A 17,455-nucleotide genomic window follows, 5' to 3' on the forward strand; every position below is an offset into this window, starting at 1 on the left:
TTGGCATGGGGGGCAGTATGTGGTAATCAGCAGCAGGTTTCCTTGCCCATGTTTGACCTGATGCCATAAGACTTCATGGGGTCCAGAGTCACTGTTGACGACTCTCAGGGCCACTCCCTCCCGACTGTATACCACTGTGCTGCCACCTCTGCTGTGCCTGTCCTGCGATGGGGCAGGGCATACCCAGGGATGGTTATGGTAGTGTCTGGGCCAGGATCTTTAAGGGATGATCCATAAGTATGACTATATCAGGGTGTTGCTTGACTATTCTGCGAGACAGCTCTCCCAATTTTGGCACAGATCCCCGGAGGTAGGTAAGGAGGACTTTGCAGGGTCGACTGCACTGCGATTGCCATTGTCGTTTCCGGTGCCTAGGTCCATGCCAGGTGGTCCTTCTGGTTTAATTCCTTTTTAGCAGTTTGATACAATTAATCTCATCAAGGCAGTAGATGCAGCGCCAAACAGGGTTTCAGTGGACGCCTTCCCTCACCATACTCTCCAACCCCTCACAGGTCCAACACTGTTTCCCCTCCCATTCCCACACCAGAACAGAATACAACACTTAGTCCACATCACTGCCCATCTCATGACAGAGTGTGACATCGTATACCCTCAATCTGCGACAGTGTGAGGTAGCATCCACAGATCAGATCAAAGTTCTGTAGCCCATCCACATCCAGTCATGAATGGTGTTGAACAATAACAACTAACTGGAGAAAGTTTCATGAATATCCCCATCCTCAATGATGTCGGAGCTTAGCACATCAAATGTCAAATGACAAAGCTGAAGCATTTTCAGCCGTCTTCAGCCATGTGGATGATCCATCTCGGCCTCCTCCTGAGGTCCCTAGCATCACAGAGGCTAGTCTTCAGACAATTCAATTCACTTCACATGATATCATAAGAGCAGCTGAAGGCACTGGACACAGCAAAGGCTATGGGCCCTGACAACATTCTGACAGTAGTCATGAAGACTTATGCTTCAGAACTAGCTATGCTGCTAGCTAAGCTATTCTAGTACAGCTACAACACTGGCATCTAACCAATGATATGGAAATTGTCTAGGTATGTCCTGTCCACAATAAATAGGTCAAATCCAATCCGGCCATTATCGTCCATCAGTCTAGTCTCAATCAACAGCAAGTGATGGAAGATGTTATCAGCAGTGCTATCAAGAGGCACTTACTCAGCAACACTCTGCTCACTGATGATCAGGTTGTGTTCCGCCAGGGCTACTCGTCTCCTGACTTCATTACAGCCTTGATCCAAACATGGACAACAGAGCTGAACTCCAGAGGTGACTTGAGAATGACTGCTTGATTGATATCAAGGCAGCATTTGATGGAATTTGGCACCAAGGAACCCTAAGCTTGCTGATCTTCATCTCTGTCTCATCTGCTGCTGAAACTCTTAACTCTTAATGCCTTCATTACCTCTAGATTCGACTATTCCAATGTGCTCCTGGCTGGTCTTCCACATTCTACCCTTTGGAAACTTAAGGTAATCAAAAACTCTGTTGCCCATGTCTTAACTCACAGCAAGTCTCGTTCCCCTATCATCCTGGTGCTTGCTGACCTACATTGGCTCCTGGTCAAGCACAGTCTGGATTTTAAAATTGTCATCCTTGTTTTCAAATCCTTCCATGGCCCTTGCCTGGCACAAACTCCACAACCGTCTGAAATATCTTTGCTCCCCCAGTTCTGGCCTCTTGTGCATTCCCAGTTATAACTGAGTCACCACTGGTGGCTGTGCCTTCAGTTGCCTAGGCCCCAAAATCTGGAATTCCCTCCTGACACCTCTCTACCTCTTGAATTTTCCCTCTTCCTTTAAATTATTTCTTAAAAGCTACCTCTTGGACCAAGTTTCTCTTCATATGACCTAATATCTCATGTGTCTCGGTGTCATACTTGGTTTTACAGTGCTCATGTAAAGCACCTTGGAACCTTTCAATATGTCAAAGGTGCTTATAAAATAAGTTGCTGTTATTGTTCAAACACATAGTCTGTAACTTTACTCCAAGCCACTCACCATCCTGACTTGGAAATATATCGCCGTTTCTCCACAGTTGCTGGGTCAAAATCCTGGAATTCCCTCTCTAAGAGTGCTGTGGTTGTGCCCACACCCCATGGACTGCAGCGGTTCAAGAAGGCAGCTCACCACCACCTTCTCAAGGGATGGTCAATGAATGCTGGTCTAGCCAGCAACACCCACATTCAAGAATGAATAAGAAAAAAGTGCATACCGCACCCCAGAATTGAGTGTGACACTGTGCTCCCATTCCCCAAATAGTTTAGACAGTCATAAAAGCAAAATACTGTGGATGCTGGAAATCTGAAACAAAAATAAAAATAGCTGGAAAAACTCAGCAGATCTGACAGCATCTGCGGAGAGGAATACAGTTAATGTTTCGAATCCATATGACTCTTCATCAGAACTAAGGAAAAATAGAAAAGAGGCCTGTCAAATAGCTTAGTTTGGTCACAAAAGGCTATTGTTAATTGTGGAATACTAGTCCAGCACAAATCAGTGCTAGAAGGGGAGGGTAAAAGGAAAAGGATGGGTATAATTATCTGTCAGATAATGAGACATTGAGCAAGACAATCTATCCAGATTCTGCCTGAAAATCTGAAATCACTCTTAACAAAATTCATTGTTACAGCCTTAACAGCAGTCTGTGTGCAGGGCCTAATGTGGAGGATTATAACTCAGGACATACAAGGTTTTCTTCTCATTGTAATGACTCACAGCACTGAACAGCAAACATCTATGAAAGCAAATTAGAACAGAGAAGTTTATCTTCCTTTTTTTGGGAAACGAAAGTCCTTTGACAGGAGTTACCATCAAACAGTATAGTTGAAAGATGCCAGCGAAAACTTGCTCATTTCAACTTCACCAATGTTTGGCAGTTCACCATGTCTCCAGCGTACCAGGATGATGCACATATGCCTGAAATGCAGCATGCATTATGAGCCTCGCCCAATGAGGCCTTATCTAGTGCAACAATTCTTCTTTAACACTTACCCGTGTGTGAATGGGTGGATGGTACTGCCTTGTTTTGATTGATCAGCTCACGCCAATCTGAAATTTGCCCTTTTGCCTCCATATGTGGATGGGCAGATGGTGTAGCCTTACTTTGATTGGTCAGTTCATGCCAATCTGAACTTTGCCCTTTGGTTCCCACTTGCAAAAGGGTAGATGGTACAGAGTTGCTTTGATTGGTTAATTCAGGCCAATCTGAACATTTCTCTTTTGTCCCTGCTTGAGAGTGGGTCGATGGTACTGCCTTGTTTTGATTGCTCAGTTCATGCCAATCCGAAATTTGCCCTTTCATCCCTGTTTGTGAATTGGTAGATGGTGTAGACTTGTTTTGATTGGGGAGGTCATGCCAATCTGAGCTTTGCCCTTTTGTCCCGATTTGCGAATGGGTAGGTGATGTACTCTTGTTTTGATTGGTCAGTGCATGCCAATCTGAACTTTGCCATTTTGTTCCTGCTTGTGAAAGGGTGGAATGTACAGCCTTGTAGTGATAGGTCTGATCATGCCAATCTACACTTTGCTCTTTGGCCTCCGAATCTATTACTGCAGCAGAAAGTTTGGTGTGGATTTCCTGACGGCATCCCTCAGGTAGTTGCATGTCACTGGTCTTCAGCAGCATTGACATCATTTGCGGAGGTGATTTGCTGACACTGCTATTCCCTGCTTGGTTTGTGTGAGGTGGAGATGTACCCAGTGAAACGGTTGCCAAACTGCCAATCATTTCAGATACTCGCGTTGGTACAGAAATTGTCATAGGTTCAGAGATGGTCAACAGAGGAGACTTGGGAGACTTGCGCCCAATCTTTGGGGAGAAAGCATGAACCACCTTTTCTGCAAAAGAGGTTGGCTTAGCCAGTTTCTCATCAGTGGGGCTTAGATCTGGAGAGAAGAAGGGGCTCATCAGCTTATCTGGTGAGTGAGAGACTGGTTCAGAACTAGTAGCACTACCAGGGGTCAGACACACACTGCCCAAATCTGACTCTCTCTTGCAGCTATTTGACTTGTCTTTGCCACTGGCTGAGGAATCCACCTGAGATGTACTGCAGTCAGGACCTGCAAGCTCTGCCCTTGGAGGACTACATTGAAAGGACATTGGGTCAAAGTCCAACCCTGCTGCTCCCATATCTGGTGGACTTAGTTCCACTTCCTCCATTCTGGGGGACATCAGTGCAGGGACTTGGCATACTGCATCCTCTCTTTCGCTCTCATCATTGGGTAGGTTATCATAGGAGTTGCAGTAGTTGAAGCCTGGAAGGCCAGCAGCATTGAAGGAAACAGAGAGAGCATCACTGCTAGACCGAGGCCTTCTAGGTCTGTACACCTTCGATTCTCCTAGAAAAGGACAAACATTATATCATTCACCGCGGGTTTGTGATATCAATGACATATTGTACCATAGTATTTACATTTCATATATATTTCAGAATTATCTTACAACTTAAATGATTTTGGTCATCAGAGAGAATTTCATATTATGTGCATCCTTTAGGTTGTTCAGTAACCTCCTCTCATGTCGCTCTGTAAAACAGTTCACTGCCCTGAGACTACATTAAGTAACTAGGAGGGTAAAAAGTTGGGTGTCCCCCATGTAAGTGAAGCTTGAACCCACTGCACTCCTAACACGCCCTGTTGACTCAAAATGTGTCAAATCATTTTCCTTTCCTCCCTGCAAAGTTGATATTGACCTAATATCTTGTCAATCAAGCATGAATCAGTCTGCTTGGTCTCATGTCTACCTTGATCACCTCATGAAAATGCTAAAAAGGAAATATACGGACAGCCACCTGAAAACACAAAGCCACGCGTACAAGCACTTAACGTTAATTAAAGAAGCTGCGGAATGGAATAAAAAGGGTTGGAAAGTTATGTTCCAGTCAAGGCACTACACTCAGTTCTGGACGTCGCATATCAGGAAGAACATATTGACCTTGCAGAGGGTGCAGCACAGAATGACCTATAATACTTGGGCTAAGTGGGTTAAATTATGAAAACAGGTTGCACTGACTAAGGTTGTATTCACTTGAGTACAGAAGATTAATAGGTGATCTAACTGAAGTGTTTAAGGTGATCAAAAGATTTAAAAAAAAATTACTTTACAGCTTGTGGTGTTGCTGGCTAGGTCAGCATTTATTGCCCATCCCTTATTGCCCTTGAGAAGGTGCTGGCGAGCTGCCTTCTTGAGCGGCTGCAGTCCCTGTGCTGTAGGTGCACCCACAGTGCTGTTAGGGAGGGAGTTCCAGGATTTTGACCCATTACAGTGAGGGAACGGTGATAAATTTCCAAGTCAGGATGATGACAGTGGCTTGGAGGGGAACTCACAGGTAGTGGTGCTCCCATGTATCTGCTACCCTTGACCTTCTAGACAGTAGCGGTCATGGGTTTGGAAGGTGCTAATAAGGAGCCTTGTTGAGTTTCTGCAGTGCATCTTGTAAATGGTACAGACTGCTGCCACTGTGCATCGGTAGCAGACGGAGTGAATGTTTTTGGATGGGGTGTCAATCATATGGGCTGCTTTATCCTGGATGGTGTCAAGCTTTTTGAGTATGGTTGGAGCTGCACTCATCCAGGCAAGTGGAGAATATTCCATCACACTCCTGACTTGTGCCTTGTAGACAGGCTTCAGGGAGTCAGGAGGTGAGTTACTAGCCACAGGATTCCTGGCCTCTGACCTGCTTTTGTAGCCACAGTATTTATATGGCTAGTTCATATAAATACTGGTTTAAACTAACTTGGAAGGAGTATGGGATTCTAAGAAGAGGTTCAACAGGGGGAGATGCATAGCCAAAATCAGAAGAGAGAGCAAGTGAGCCTGGAAGGCATAGAAATTATAGGCCAATTAAGGCACAAGGGAGTTTGGCAAGGTTGGATGGCATTTATTTTAATGCAAGGAGTCTGACGAATAAGGCAGATGAGTCGAGGGCACAAATTAACACATGGAAGTATGATGTCATCATTGTCACAGAGACATGGTTGAGAGAGAGGCAGGATTGGCAGCTCAATATTCCAGGATATAGGGTCTTCAGGTGAGACAGGGAAGGGGGTAAAAGAGGAGGGATTATCGCAATAATGATCAAGGAATCTATTACAGCAGTAAGGAGGGATGACATCTTAGAAGGCTCCTCAAATGAATGCATATGGGTAGAACTGAAAAACAAAAAAGGAGCAATCACATTGCTGGGAGTGTACTATAGGCCCCCAAACAGTCAGAGAGAAATAGAAAAGCAGATATGTAGGCAAATTTCAGAGAAGTATAAAAATAATAGGGTAGTAATAGTGGGGGATTTCAACTCCCCCAACATTAACTGGGCTAGTCATAGTGTGATAGGTTTAAAGGGAGTGGAATTTTTAAATCCAGGAGAGCTTTTTAAGCCAGTACGTAGAAGATCATACAGAGAAGGGATGGTCCTGGACTTAATTTTAGGGAATGAAGCCAGGCAAGTGGTAGAGGGATCAGTGGGGGAGCATTTTGCAGATAGTGATCATAACCCTGTTAAATTCAAGGTTATGGAAAAGGACAAGGATGGGTCAGAAATCAGAGTTCTAAATTGGGGGAAGGCCGATTTTAATAAGATCAGATATGATTTTGCCAGTGTGGACTGGGAGCAGCTACTTTTAGGTAAATCTGCATCAGAGCAGTAGTACTCATTCAAGAAGGAAATAGGGAAAGTACAGGGCCAACATATTCCAGTAAAGATAAAGGGCGGGACCAACAAGCCCAGGGAACCCTGGATGACGAGGAATTATACAGGATTGGATAAAGAGAAAAAGGGAGGCTTATGGCTGATACTGAGGGCTCAAAACAGCGGAAGGCCTAGGGGAGTATAGAATGTGTAGGAGGTTACTTAAAAAGGAAATTAGAAGAGCAAAAAGGGTCATGAAAAAATATTGGCAGGTAAAATAAAGGAAAATCCAACGTTACTTTACAAGTACAGTAAGAGTAAGAGGATAACTAGGGAAAGAGAAGGGCCCATTAAGGACCATTGTGGTAATTTGTGTGTGGAGCTGGAAGACGTAGGTAGGGTTCTAAAAGAATACTTTCTGTCGGTGTTCACGAGTGAGAGGGATGACGTGGGTATGGAAATCAGGCAGAGGAACTGTGATATAATTAAAGAAATTAACATAGAAAGGTAGGAGGTTCTAAGTGGTCTGGCAGACTTAAAAGTAGATAAATCTCCGGGCCCGGATGAAGTGTATCCCAGGCTGTTCAGTGAGGCAAGGGAGGAGATAGCAGGGGCACTGGCAATAATTTTCAATACCTCTCTGGCCACAGGAGAAGTGTCAGAGGACTGGAGGACAGTCAATGTGGTACCATTTTTCAAGAAGGGAGGAAGAGATAAACCAGGGAACGAAAGGCCAGGAGATCTAACTTCAGTGGTGGGGAAACTATTCTGAGGGACAGAATTAATCTACATCTGGAGAGGCAGGGATTAATCAAGGACAGTCAGCATGGTTTTGTTAAGGGGAGGTCATGTCTGACCAATGTGATTGAATTTTTCGAACAGGTGACCAGGTGTATAGAAGACGGCAATGCATTTGATGTAGTCAACTTGGACTTCAGCAAGGCTTTTGATAAAGTCCCACATGAGAGACTGATAATGAAGGTAAGAGCCCATGGGATCCAAGGCAATTTGGCAAATTGGATCCAGAATTGGCTGAGTGGCAGGAAGCAGAGGGTGATGGTCGAGGGATGCTTTTGTGACTGGATGCCTGTGTCAAGTGGGGTTCCACAGGGATCGGTGTTGGGTCCCTTACTGTTTGTGGCATATATAAACGATTTAGACTTGAAGATAGGAGGGTTGAGAATTAAGTTGCGGATGGCATGAAAATCGGTGGGGTGGTAAATAGTGAGGAGGATAGCCTTAGATTACAGAAGGATATAGATGGGCTGGTCAGATGGACTGATCAGTGGCAAATGGAATTTAATCCGGATAAGTGTGAGATGATGCACTTGGGCAGGACAAACAAGACACGGGAATACACAATGAATGGTAGGACCCTGGGAAGTACCGAAGTTCAGAGGGGACCTTGGTGTGTATGTCCACCGGTCCCTTAAAGTAGCGGGACAGGTAGATAAGGTGGTTAAGAAGGCATATGGGATTCTTGCCTTTATCAGCCAAGGCATAGAACATAAGAGCAGGGAGGTTATGCTGGAACTGTACAAAAAGCTGGTTAGGCTACAGATAGAGTATTGCATGTAGTTCTGGAATCCGCATTATAGGAAGGAAGTGATTGCACTAGAGAGAGGGCAGAGGAGATTTACCAGGATGTTGCCTGGGCTGGAGAGTTTTAGTTATGAGAAAAGATTGGATAGACTGGAGTTATTTTCCCTGGAGCAGAGGAGATTGAGGGGGGGAACATGATTGAGGTGTATAAAATCATGAGGGGCATAGATAGCTTAGACAGGAAGAAACTTTTCCCCTTGGTGGAGGGATCAACAACCAGGGGACGTAGATTCAAGGTAAGGGGCAAGATTGACGAGATTTTTATCAAACCAAAATATTTCACATGCTGGAAATTTGACATAAAAATAGAAAATGCCAGAAAGTCTAGCAGCATCTGTAGAGAGAGAAACAAAGTTGATCCTTCTACAGAATGTGAAGAAGAGATCCCTCAGGTTTGAAGAAAGTACAGACACGGTTTTTGCGGGATGGGGGACGGTGTGGGTTCTGGGATGAAGAAGAAAAAGGAAGTTCAACAAGTAGTCCCCATTTTAATTTTTTTTTGTGGACAGCAACAATTGATGATGATTTGCTTGTCCTCTTTACACGTCTTGTAGACCCATCATCATCCCATTTGCCTAATACTTTATCACAGGCATTTCCTTTTGTTGGTTCCCCAACCATTTTCTCTGTCTTTGTAATTGCTTAAAATCTTTTACATCTAACTTTTTCCAATTTTGAAGAAACATTATCAACTTGAAAGACTTTCTCTCCCCAAAGATGCTGCCAGACTGGGAGAGTATTGCCAGCATTTCCTATTTTAATTGATAGATTTTTGTTAGTCAAGCGTATTACAGTATACGGAATCGTGGCAGATAGATGGAGTTAAGATACGGGCCACCAATGAGCTATTAGGCTCCTACTGTTTGTATATTCAGCAGCACTCTTTGACAAGGAGAGTTGTTCTGTCTTCCAGTGTACACCAACCTGCACATCATTTTTAGTTATCAATTTATTCTTCCCAGTCCTGTTAAATATTGTAACCATTTTAACACAATTAAGCTGCAGAACATTGGTGCTGACTTCACCAAAACGTGAGTTTTAAAAATCTCAAATCCTTCAATAATCTCAGAGGGAGATCACAATAAAAGGACATCAGTTAATTCACTCTGACCGTTGATCTGGTAAGCAAGTAGCTAACCTAATATTGGATAGAACAAGAATATTTAAAGTGTTTAATTAACTCTTCAGACTGTTTAACTGCAAGATTGAACATTACAATGGTGTTCAGATTGGGAAACACATTCATAAAGCAAGATGATTTAATTATCAAAAACTCTAAATTTGTCACGTCATAAACTCATGAATAATTGTAAAGATTGATGCAATGATACAAAGGTTGTAAAGCAAACATGGCCACATTGAATGAGAAAATATATCCGTGTACACTCATTCATCAAAAATCGCAACAATAAAGAGGAAGAGTGGGCTCTACCTGCTAGCCCAGTAACACTGAGAATACAGTCAGCGCCTGCTAGCCCAGTAACACTGGGAATAGTCACCGCCTGCTAGCCCAGTAACACTGGGAATACAGTCACCGCCTGCTAGCCCAGTAACACTGGGAATACAGTCACCGCCTGCTAGCGCAGTAACACTGGGAATACAGTCACTGCCTGCTAGCCCAGTAACATTGGGAATACAGTCACCGCCTGCTAGCCCAGTAACACTGGGAATACAGTCACCGCCTGCTAGCCCAGTAACACTGGGAATACAGTCACTGCCTGCTAACCTAGTATCACTGGGAATAGTCACCGCCTGCTAGCCCAGGAACACTGGGAATAGTCACCGCCTGCTAGCCCAGGAACACTGGGAATAGTCACCGTCTGCTAGCACAGTATCACGGGGAATAGCCACCGTCTGCTAGCCCAGTAACACTGGGAATACAGTCACTGCCTGCTAGCCAAGTAACACTGGGAATACAGTCACTGCCTGCTAGCCAAGTATCACTGGGAATAGTCACCGTCTGCTAGCACAGTATCACGGGGAATAGTCACTGTCTGCTAGCCCAGTAACACTGGAAATACAGTCACCGCCTGCTAGCTCAGTAACACAGGGAATACAGTCACCGCCTGCTAGCCCAGTAACACTGGGAATACAGTCACCACCTGCTAGCCCAGTATCACTGGGAATAGTCACCGCCTGCTAGCCCAGCATCACTGGGAATACAGTCACCGCCTGCTAGCCCAGTAACACTGGGAATACAATCACCGCCTGCTAGCCCAGTATCACTGGGAATAGTCACCGCCTGCTAGCCCAGTAACACTGGGAATACAGTCACTGCCTGCTAGCCCAGTAACACTGGGAATACAGACACCGCCTGCTAGCTCAGTAACACTGGGAATACAGACACCGCCTGCTAGCTCAGTAACACTGGGAATACAATCACCGCCTGCTAGCCCAGTAAAACTGGGAATACAGTCACCGCCTGCTAGCTCAGTAACACTGGGAATACAGTCACCGCCTGCTAGCGCAGTAACACTGGGAATACAGTCACTGCCTGCTAGCCCAGTAACACTGGGAATATAGTCACCGCCTGCTAGCCCAGTAACACTGGGAATACAGTCGCTGCCTGCTATCCCAGTATTACTGGGAATACAGTCACCGCCTGCTAGCTCAGTATCATTGGGAATACAGTCACCGCCTGCTAGCTCAGTATCATTGGGAATACAGTCACCGCCTGCTAGCACAGTATCACTGGGAATAGTCACCGTCTGCTAGCCCAGTATCACTGGGAATACAGTCACCGCCTGCTAGCCCAGTATCACTGGGAATAGTCACCGCCTGCTAGTCCAGTAACACTGAGAATACAGTCACCGCCTGCTAGTCCAGTAACACTGAGAATACAGTCACCGCCTGCTAGCCCAGTATCACTGGGAATACAGTCACTGCCTGCTAGCCCAGTACAACTGGGAATACAGTCACTGCCTGCTAGCTCAGTATCACTGGGAATACAGTCACTGCCTGCTAGCACAGTATCACTGGGAATACAGTCACCGCCTGCTAGCCCGGTAACACTGGGAATACAGTCATTGCCTGCTAGCTCAGTAACACTGGGAATAGTCACCGCCTGCTAGCCCAGTAACACTGGGAATACAGTCACCGCCTGCTAGCCCAGTTACACTGGGAATACAGTCACCGCCTGCTAGCCCAGTAACACTGGGAATAGTCTCTGCCTGCTAGCCCAGTATCACTGGGAATAGTCACCTCCTGCTAGCCCAGTATCACTGGGAATAGTCACCTCCTGCTAGCCCAGTATCACTGGGTTTACAGTCACTCTGTGGAAGTCTTGCAGTGCTGTGTTATACTAGCATTTTGGGGCATGGTTGTAACAGGGTAACCTCCCAATAATGGCAGCAGCATGTTGGAATAGGAACCCAATTATTGCACAGGGACAATAGATGAACTGTTACATAACAAACCTACTGCACCATACAAACATTCTGTTACAGACAAATACTGCAATATATAGCAAGCACACTTCAATATATTCAGACACTAGGGAAATATAATGAATACATTGTACTAACCTTCAACATTGTGCAGAGATGAAAGAGACTCCTCACTTTTAGCAGAGCGAAGTGTTCCTGAATCACCCCTGGCTAATGGGAAGATAAGCAAATCACAAATGATCAGAATGCAGCCAATCATAACTGTCCATCACACTGCCTATAGCTGCTGGATCTATGATTTAAAACTCATTTAAAGGCGGTTTCATATCTCCTATGTTGTAGAGCTTGTCGATGCCTCATGTATATAGCACTCTAAAGGCAGCAGCTAGGGGCATGATTGAGCTGGCAACCTGGCAACACACTGCGTCTTCTTGAGTGTGATGAACAGTCACTTCCACAAGGTGGTGTAGCATTACCTCAGCAAGAGCGGAAACTGCAGAAGTACCTTCTCCCCAATTAACCTGAAAACACCCACCTGCCAAAACCATGGACTTCATTTGGGTCGGCTCACTGGGGTTACGGTGCAGCTTCCGCTTGGTCACAGAGGATGACTTGCCTAGGTTGAAAAAAGACCGCCAGGTACCAACAGGTGATTTCTTGGGTTTGCTGCTTGTCCTCTTCCTGGATAAGGATAGTGAAAGATTCAGTATTAAACAGTGTGCCACTCTGCAGTCAAAACAGGCAAAGAACACCACAAATTACAATCACGTGAATTTACAGACTTTTAATGTTGAAAATCATTCCTTGATATAACACAGAGGTGGAATCAGACTAAATCTGACACTGACACAAAGGCACAGATATGAGGGAAGAGCAAAAACTTGGTCAAAGGAGTGGGTTTTAAGGAGAGTCTTAAGAGAAGTAGAGAGAAATGGTGAGAGTGTGAATAACAACAATCATAACTCCCTGGTCAGCAGAGAGCGAGAGAAAAAAAACATTGGGGTTCCCCAAGGGGAGATAGAGACAGAGAGAGAGGGAGCGAGGGGGAGAGGGGGAGAGAGAGACAGAGAGAGAGGGAGCGAGGGGGAGAGGGGGAGAGGGGGAGAGAGAGAGAGAGAGAGAGAGAGTGGGGGGGTGAAGAGAGCAGGGGAGAGAGGTAGGGAAAGGAAGAGAGAGAGGGAGAGAGAGGGGAGGGGGAGAGAGAGGGTAGGGGGAGAGAGAGGGGAGGGGGAGAGAGAGAGAGATTGCGTTCAGTCTTGGCCTAGAGGGAGAGAGAGAAACCCGGAGTCCATGGCGCAGGGAGACAGAGAGAGAGAGAGAAAGAGGGGACATGTAGACCCTGCCTAGTGCAATCAGGAGTCTCTGGCCATGCAGTGGGGCGTTTTTGTCATAGGTTAATGATGCCTTGTGCACATTTCAAACAACTGCTACAAAAGAAGATTTTAAAAGTGATGCTTCTATTTTACCTGTCAATTGGGAAGTCAATGACCGTGTGAAACCTGCCCTGTAATGCTGCAGGCCCATCACCTACTTCGATGTATTTGCTGTCTGAATTAACAGGGGAAATAATCTGGACCTGGGTTCGAGCCTGGGCCTCCTCCAGAGTGAGTAGTTTGGTGGAAGGGGATGACACCAGCAAGGACTTGGGCCGAGACAGAGATGTATGTCCTGCAGAGAAGAACAGAAAAAGGAAGGATAAATGACCACAAAATGCTTCCTCTTTATAGCCGTGTAGTAACAGACTTGGTTTAAACAGGATTCGGTGGGCATTTGCAAGAGCTATGTTGAATTGATTTTTAAAAAAAAGTACTTGTTAAATGTAACAGGCATAGAAATCTAGGACAAGAACATCATTGTAGACATCCGAAAACCACTAAAAGTAGAGTTACTAACAGTGCACAGCTCCTAAACCCAAAAAAACCCCATAGCATTCTGCCAACAGAATCTTATACCACAGCCCCTCACTCCCAAACAGAAACCTATCCCACAGCCCCTCACTTCCCAACAGAATCCTATCCCACAGCCCCTCACTCCCAAACAGAATCCTATCCCACAGCCCCTCACTCCCAAACAGAATCCTATCCCACAGCCCCTCACTCCCAAACAGAATCCTATCCCACAGCCCCTCACTCTCAAACAGAAACCTATCCCACAGCCCCTCACTTCCCAACAGAATCCTATCCCACAGCCCCTCACTCCCAAACAGAATCCTATCCCACAGCCCCTCACTTCCCAACAGAATCCTATCCCACAGCCCCTCACTCCCAAACAGAATCCTATCCCACAGCCCCTCACTCCCAAACAGAATCCTATCCCACAGCCCCTCACTTCCCAACAGAATCCTATCCCACAGCCCCTCACTTCCCAACAGAATCCTATCCCACAGCCCCTCACTCCCAAACAGAATCCTATCCCACAGCCCCTCACTCCCAAACAGAAACCTATCCCACAGCCCCTCACTTCCCAACAGAATCCTATCCCACAGCCCTTTACTCCCAAACAGAATCCTATCCCACAGCCCCTCACTCCCAAACAGAATCCTATCCCACAGCCCCTCACTCCCAAACAGAAACCTATCCCACAGCCCCTCACTCCCAAACAGAAACCTATCCCACAGCCCCTCACTCCCAAACAGAATCCTATCCCACAGCCCCTCACTCCCAAACAGAAACCTATCCCACAGCCCCTCACTTCCCAACAGAATCCTATCCCACAGCCCCTCACTCCCAAACAGAATCCTATCCCACAGCCCCTCACTCCCAAACAGAATCCTATCCCACAGCCCCTCACTCCCAAACAGAAACCTATCCCACAGCCCCTCACTTCCCAACAGAATCCTATCCCACAGCCCCTCACTCCCAAACAGAATCCTATCCCACAGCCCCTCACTCCCAAACAGAATCCTATCCCACAGCCCCTCACTTCCCAAACAGAATCCTATCCCACAGCCCCTCACTCCCAACAGAATCCTATCCCACAGCCCCTCACTCCCAAACAGAATCCTATCCCACAGCCCCTCACTCCCAAACAGAAACCTATCCCACAGCCCCTCACTCCCAAACAGAATCCTATCCCACAGCCCCTCACTTGCCAACAGAATCCTATCCCACAGCCCCTCACTCCCAAACAGAATCCTGTCCCACAGCCCCTCACTTCCCAACAGAATCCTGTCCCACAGCCCCTCACTCCCAAACAGAATCCTATCCCACAGCCCCTCACTCCCAAACAGAATCCTATCCCACAGCCCCTCACTTCCCAACAGAAACCTATCCCACAGCCCCTCACTCCCAAACAGAATCCTGTCCCACAGCCCCTCACTCCCAAACAGAATCCTATCCCACAGCCCCTCACTCCCAAACAGAATCCTATCCCACAGCCCCTCACACCCAAACAGAATCCTATCCCACAGCCCCTCACTCCCAAACAGAATCCTATCCCACAGCCCCTCACACCCAAACAGAATCCTATCCCACAGCCCCTCACTCCCAAACAGAATCCTATCCCACAGCCCCTCACACCCAAACAGAATCCTATCCCACAGCCCCTCACTCCCAAACAGAATCCTATCCCACAGCCCCTCACTCCCAAACAGAATCCTATCCCACAGCCCCTCACTCCCAAACAGAATCCTATCCCACAGCCCCTCACTCCCAAACAGAATCCTATCCCACAGCCCCTCACTCCCAAACAGAATCCTATCCCACAGCCCCTCACTTCCCAACAGAATCCTATCCCATAGCCCCTCACTCCCAAACAGAATCCTATCCCACAGCCCCTCACTTGCCAACAGAAACCTATCCCACAGCCCCTCACTCCCAAACAGAATCCTGTCCCACAGCCGCTCACTCCCAAACAGAATCCTATCCCACAGCCCCTCACTCCCAAACAGAAACCTATCCCACAGCCCCTCACTCCCAAACAGAAACCTATCCCACAGCCCCTCACTCCCAAACAGAATCCTATCCCACAGCCCCTCACTCCCAAACAGAATCCTATCCCACAGCCCCTCACTCTCAAACAGAAACCTATCCCACAGCCCCTCACTTCCCAACAGAAACCTATCCCACAGCTCCTCACTCCCAAACAGAATCCTATCCCACAGCCCCTCACTCCCAAACAGAATCCTATCCCACAGCCCTTCACTCCCAGAATCCTATCCCACAGCCCCTCACTCCCAAACAGAAACCTATCCCACAGCCCCTCACTCCCAAACAGAATCCTATCCCACAGCCCCTCACTCCCAAACAGAATCCTATCCCACAGCCCCTCACTCCCAAACAGAATCTTATCCCACAGCCCCTCACTCCCAAACATAATCCTATCCCACAGCCCTTTACTCCCAAACAGAATCCTATCCCACCGCCCCTCACTTCCAAACAGAAACCTATCCCACAGCCTTTACTCCCACGTCTTGAGCAGGATGGGTGGCAGAAGGAAGACATTACAAGGGGAGCAATCTGTGTGACCTTTTCATTCACCATCCTACAGACAGGGGGAAACGGTTACAATCAGGTGAGGAGCAGTAGAATGGCTCCCCCTCTTTTCCCACTTCTTGTTTGACCGCAACAGGCTTTTTAAAAAGAATACACTTGCCAATTCAGTGGGTGGTTAACTGTTTACGTGCTGTGACTGTAAGACATACACAGATAGGTTTCCTTGTAAGTTTTTAAACTGGTTGAATAAAAATGCTGTGACTTTCATGCACATATGCACTCAAATTCACACACACACACAGAGTTACAGAGTGGGAGGATAGATTATGCACTCTTTTTAGACTCTGATAAAAGTTAAAAGTCTAAGAGTTTTGCAGATTGATGATTTGGGTAGTTTCAGGCTGAACTTGAGTGTCCCTCTGGATTTGGCACTGAGACGATTTAAATACGTTAATCGGACAATTTCTCCGTTCTTATGGAGTCAACAGCTGCTGTGTTGCTTCTTAAAACTCTGCTGTTTGACCACCCACACAACAGTCAGACAGGGCTAAAGCTTGCAGGCTGGATGGGGTGGAGGGGGTGGGTGGGGGGAAGAGAGCGAGTGAGAGAGAAAGAAAGAAAGTGTGTATTGGAGTCTCTTCTGCTTCTATTCTAAGCTGGAAAGAAATAGTTTCTTAAACACAAAAGGTTAGCTGGCTTGGTAATATGGGAACGACCCCGACCAGTCTCTACCCCGGTCACCAACTTACTCTGCAGGTAGATTTTGACTGAGGGAACCTTCAAGCATTTGCCAGTAAGCTCTTTTACCAATACTGCTTTCGGGTGCCATCTCTGTAACCTTTGACACAAGCAGCCTTTGAAGACAATCTGTGCCTCTGAGGACGGTTATCTCTTTTCCTGGTGCTTGGGATCCAAAAAGAGTGATTTTCCCTTTTTGCAAAAATTCCTGGTAGGTATTCTGGCCCTCTGCTACATTTGTACATAGGCTTATCACTTTCATGATTACAGGCGCTGTCTTGACCGCAGTGCCCCTGTTGGTCTTTTCTAATGCCAATTTTCCCTTATGTGCCCAGACTTTCGATACTGAAAACACACTAGGCAGCTCCCTACTGGTTACCATCTTGGTTCCTTCTTTTAAAAGTTGGAGGCTGATTAGATTTTTCCTCCCTACTCTCCTTTCCTCGCAAGTCTGTTTCGGCAATGTCTACATCCCTTTTAACTCCCCCCGGCCTGTAAGAGTTAGCAGGTCCCAGTTTACTTTGAGTTAGGAGTCTGTGTTTCAATTCATTGTTGTGTGCTATGATGGCCGTTTGTCTGGCTTTGGAGACTCTGTTCCTCCACATTGGTCTTTATGGAAAGGGGAGTGGGTTTTTGAACT

General features: G+C 46.5%; 1 protein-coding gene across 7 annotated transcripts in view; it reads right to left on the minus strand.

Annotated features, from left to right (window-relative positions):
* The window catches only part of LOC121269532 (rho GTPase-activating protein 32-like), a 524,870-nt gene that overhangs the window by 9,664 nt on the left and 497,751 nt on the right, over positions 1-17,455 (minus strand). For all 7 annotated transcript variants that reach the window (XM_041174188.1, XM_041174184.1, XM_041174187.1 and 4 more), the window contains 4 exons: positions 13,111-13,312; positions 12,180-12,325; positions 11,783-11,854; positions 3,022-4,368 (listed from right to left, as the gene is read on the minus strand). In XM_041174188.1, the coding sequence (XP_041030122.1) occupies positions 3,022-4,368; positions 11,783-11,854; positions 12,180-12,325; positions 13,111-13,312 (1,767 nt within the window). The remainder of the gene's footprint in view (positions 1-3,021; positions 4,369-11,782; positions 11,855-12,179; positions 12,326-13,110; positions 13,313-17,455) is intronic.

The sequence above is a fragment of the Carcharodon carcharias genome, chromosome 25 (assembly GCF_017639515.1).
Source record: "Carcharodon carcharias isolate sCarCar2 chromosome 25, sCarCar2.pri, whole genome shotgun sequence".
Classification (NCBI taxonomy): Eukaryota; Metazoa; Chordata; class Chondrichthyes; order Lamniformes; family Lamnidae; genus Carcharodon; species Carcharodon carcharias.